Below are 4900 nucleotides of genomic sequence, written 5' to 3' on the forward strand. Positions count from 1 at the left end.
TCAATAAAGTTGTCAACAAAGTTAGGCACCTCACATTTTCTTCTTTGTTTTTCTTTAATATGAGCCCCACAATTACTGCATTTTGATCGATTTATAAATTATATTGATTTGATGATGTAATTGATTTGATGATGTAAGAAACTATACACTATGTGATAATGTAGTCGCATTTCAAATTGTAACTCCTGAAGTTATATTGCTTAGTTTAGTACAAATACCGAATGCAGGTAAGTATTTTCTGCAGGTAGAACTGGGCCAAGGACATACTATAACCGATGGAATGCAAAACACCTAAAAAGATTCATATTTTGCAGAAAAGAAGAGCTCATTCATATGCATGGGCACCTGTTAAAACTGTAGGTCAGAATTGGTGCAAGGACAAAACAGCAAACCTAAGGAGCTCAACACAGGGAGAAGTTTCATATTTTATGGGAATGCACTCTTTAAGGAAGATTGAAGGAAAGGACTGCCTATTCACCCTAAATATAAAGAGTTGCTTCAACTTACCAAGATGTATTATTATTAACTGGTTATAAATGGAGGAATCTATTTTCATTCTCAAATTAGTTATAACCTTTTATAAAGAGAATAATTGGCTTATAATAACAACACCTGTTGCTTCCTCTTTATCTTGGTTTTCTGTACAAAGCCATCTATTGATTGGCAAAAGAAACACTACTATTTTATAGCAGCACCATATCTAGAGAAGTTCCCACTCATCAGATTCAGAATGATCATTAGCTGACAAGCTCTTTGTGTTCGAGCTCGTGGCTAGAACCTGCATCACCTTGTCTTCAGCCTCTAGGTTAGGCAGTTGATCTCCATGTAATGCTCCAAGCTGCTCATACTCTTTCCTTGTCGTCTTCTTTTTCGTAGAAAATACTTCCCGCAGCTTCTTCTGAGAAAATAACTGAACTGTCAACAAAATCTAGAGGCGCAGATTCGCGATGAAACAACCCTCCCACCACAACCAAACCAACAAAAACCATATAAATAGAAAACAAGAAATACCAAATATAACACGAGAGGAAGGAGGAGAGGGAAATGGGACCTTGTACGACTTCCGTTTGACTGAGCCCTGAGGAATATGAAGCCTGCCCCCTTCAACCAGGACACATGTTTCCTCCAAATTTAATTCATCAAACTGCTCTACAATTTCCACATCGGACTCGTTTAAATGATCATACTTCTTGGGTGAAGTAGAAGAATAGCTATCTGATCTTTCTGTAAAAGATAACATTAGCAGACACAAAAAGAATGAGAAAGGATTTCAATAAAGGTGCAATTTTGAGGAATCTGGATGGAAATATCTGAAAAGTAGGAGTATGTTGGTCAGTTGCATAACTAATGATATGAAACCTACTCTCCAAGATTATATCAGAGTAGTGAATCTTGCATTACAGGTACACAGAAAAATGGAAGCAAAACATCGAAAGGAGGAAATCCTTTTCTACTTGGTAACTATTGTGAGTACCTTGGCAAGATTCACTGATCTCCTCACGAGCAACCTCATCGTTGTGAGTATTACTTCTAATATCTGGTCCAGTCTCACCTGCCAACTCCTTGTCCATACACCTACCTGCTGACAGATAACGAGTTAACATAAAAAAGGAGTGAGAAAAATAAACAGAATACTGCTAAACATATATACCATGAGAGTCTGATTGCAACTCACCAATAGCGGCTGTGTTTCTGAGATCTGGTTGATTCTTCCCAACAGATTCAACTGATAAACTCGTGTCAGAAGCTGCAGCATTACTCGAGATTCCAGCTGCAGACACATTTATATCCATAATATGATTGTAAACCTCCTTTGCTGCTTCTACAGAATCATGTCCTTTAACTGAGGCCTTGGCCGAAGTCATGGCCATGCGGTCAGATGCCACTTCATAATCTCCTCTAACCTTAGAAACCGAGGAAAATTTGATTGCATCCCTTGAGACGATACAGATAGCATCAGACTTCTTAGATGGAGGATGACTATCTCTAACAATCTCTTTGATCCCAACATTTTGACGTCTATAAACTCCTCCATTTTTGCTTTTCCCTGACACGTCATAAATTACTCTATTAGCAGTTTTTTTCTGGGCCACTAAGATGATGGATAATCAGTATCCTTACCCTTGATCACTTGAGTATCATCAATTAATTTCTTAGTAATTCCTCTAGGGTTGTGGCCTTTAAGATTTGCTTTCAGCTTCTTGTTGATTTCAGTGTGAGCATAAGGGTTCAGAGACAAGTCAGCAGCTGCGACTTTCACGGGACCTATGTTACAATGAGGATGCATATCTAGCATCACATCAGAATAGAATCTCTTGACACTTGCACCAACAGTCTGTACCTGATTTTCAACATATCTAACGGTGTCCTGTGATATATCGTGTGACCAGTTACAGTGGTGAATGCTTAATTGGTCAAAGTAGTGCAAGATGAATAAAAGGTACTGCGCTTTGAAGTTATGAAACAAGTCACTAGTTATTTCAAGTCAAACAATATGAGAGAATTATATCAAACATATGTTGCCACTAGTTAAATAGGAATACAGAAATGTTAACTTAGAGAGGGATGAAGTTTACCTGGTACATAGCCTCTTCCATCTCCAAACACATAGCTTCAAATTTCTGATATATATTTCCAACCCATGATATACCTTTCATATCCATCGCATAACACTTCGACAACTTTCCCGGGAATCAATGAAGTAAGTGCTGCAATATGAGATAGCTTATTATTTACATGAATTATGACAGTACAGTAGAAACTCTTTTAAACAGAACTTGAAACTAAATCAGAACTCTTTGAATTCACATATAAATAGCACGAGCTCATCTATTTGTAACATTGTTTTATTTCACTGGGATGACGCAGTAAGTACTCTTATAATAGCATGATCCGACCTACTACTACATTTACAGTCACTGAACCGATCAAGCAAAAGTATATAAAATAGTCCGAAAACTTAACCATTTAACAGAGACAAGTCATGATAGGCCTCCCAGAGAAGTTCATCCATGTTTCAACAATCAAAACTTCAGCCGTTCATTAGTTTCACAAATCAATTAGGAAAACAGATATCTTAGACAATTAAAAAGAAGGCACGAATGGAATTTTTTTTCATAAGATGATGATGGCAGCCAAGTGCAGCGCAGGGGCGGATGCAGCTTCATGTTACCGGGTTCATCTGAAACCAGCACTTTTAACGCGACACTTTATGTATAAAACTCCACTAAAATTGCAACAAATAGTAGGTATGAACCCTTAACTTTAAAAATATAATAGGTTTAATTCTAAGAACCTTAAATGTTGAACCCACGAAGCTTAAATTCTAGGGTTCTTTCACGGAATGACGTTTTAATGATTTGTAGTACAAATATCAAAACTCAAATGATGTTTTAATGATTCGTCATACAAATAACAAAACTCAGAACTCCTTAAAAGATTTGGACAGGTATAATTCTTTGACCATATGTTTCATGTATGTAGAGTAACTTTTGGCCTACAAATGGACAAAATGGAAATATCTGCAGTAATCAAGATTCCAAAGCCTTTTTGGTCAGCTAAAGTCAACAAAAGGGTTTAAGGAGCTTCCTTATACCGAAACTACACCTCATACCAAATTTCCAACAAAAGCATTCCAAACCCATGAAATAATTCATCAAAGACATTACACAAAGCAAGCTACTTTACCTAAAACCACATAAATTTCACATAGAGAAGATCTCAATCCATTTCTTGAAAGATAAGCACGTAAAATAAAGGTATCTATACACAAATAGTCGGTCATATTTATTGTTTATTTTTTCTAGCCATATACATAGATTATACATATATAATACACAAATTATATTAATACATATAATACATAATTTTTCTAGCCATATACATTTATTATACACAATTATACACATATAATACATAAATGATAGATATATTACACCTCCACCGGCTATTGTTTAAGTGGTTGGATGGGCGACTATTTGGGTTAATTCTTCTAAAATGAAACCCACCACCAAAGCTCAGTATATACAAGAAAGAAAATAATTATCATCAAACCCCACAAAAGAAAAGGCAAGTATGTACTGAAAAAACTATTTTCCGCCCCAAAAATTCTTCAAAGAGAAACAGGTAAAATTCATCATCGCCATGATCAAGAATCAATACCCACAAAGCAGAAACCAATTATACAATATATATACCTCTATTAGACTATCACTATCTATCTATTACAAAAGAAAAATTAAAAAAGGAGCTTGGTTAGTAAAGGAAATGATTACTATAGTTGAAGCATAAGAACTTACTGTTCAAAAATAAGAATACCCAGAAGCAAAGAGTGAGTCCCGGTATTTTTTTTATTTTATTTTTCAGCAGAATCCTTAAAAAAGGTGAACTTTTGCAAGAACGATTGAGAACAAAAAGCACAACACAAGTAGGACAGAGAGAAACGGAGGAGTTGAGGGAATTTTCTTGAGTTGGAAAATTTTCGAGAAACGTAAAATTTTCGAGAAACGTAAAGAGAGTTCATCTGGTTTGTTTGTCGACACGTGTGCAAAAAGGCCTGCCTTATTCCTTTGTTGTGAATTGTGTAATGTAACATCTGCGAGAAACGATACTCTACGTAATAAAATAGTTTCTATTTTAATGAAGAGTATGTTGCTTAGAAGAAAGATTAAAATACAAGAAAAAGAAAAAGCTTGATCGTACTTATCCATTTCCATTTCCTTCAATTGCTTAATTGTGCAATCCCTTAATAATTTGCAAGTTTTATAACATTTACTCTATATGTCCCAATATGTCATGCTTCTTTTTTTAAAATTTGTTGTAAGAAAAATATCATACTTTCTTGTTTAAAAATAATTTAACTTCACATTTAATCAAACATAATCACATAAATTAGAAAAGA

At 35.1% G+C, this 4900-nt stretch overlaps 1 protein-coding gene across 6 annotated transcripts; it reads right to left on the reverse strand.

Moving 5' to 3' along the window:
* Positions 1-493: 493 nt before the first annotated feature.
* On the reverse strand, positions 494-4582 carry LOC104107099 (uncharacterized). Of its 6 annotated transcripts, none has more exons than XM_070177166.1 (7): positions 4299-4582; positions 2577-2708; positions 2122-2368; positions 1676-2047; positions 1475-1579; positions 1052-1224; positions 494-898 (listed from the first exon to the last, which is right to left on the reverse strand). In XM_070177166.1, exons 2-7 carry the CDS (start codon positions 2661-2663, stop codon positions 701-703), a joined length of 1182 nt encoding a protein of 393 aa, XP_070033267.1. In that variant the 5' UTR covers positions 2664-2708; positions 4299-4582; the 3' UTR covers positions 494-700. The 6 variants fall into 6 exon arrangements, with proteins under 6 accessions (XP_070033267.1, XP_033514783.1, XP_070033265.1 ...); XM_033658892.2 differs by having other exon boundaries at positions 1475-1582; positions 2122-2443; positions 4299-4578; XM_070177164.1 differs by having other exon boundaries at positions 1652-2047; positions 2122-2443; positions 4299-4578.
* Positions 4583-4900: the final 318 nt, after the last annotated feature.

Source organism: Nicotiana tomentosiformis, chromosome 6 (assembly GCF_000390325.3).
Source record: "Nicotiana tomentosiformis chromosome 6, ASM39032v3, whole genome shotgun sequence".
Taxonomy (NCBI): Eukaryota; Viridiplantae; Streptophyta; class Magnoliopsida; order Solanales; family Solanaceae; genus Nicotiana; species Nicotiana tomentosiformis.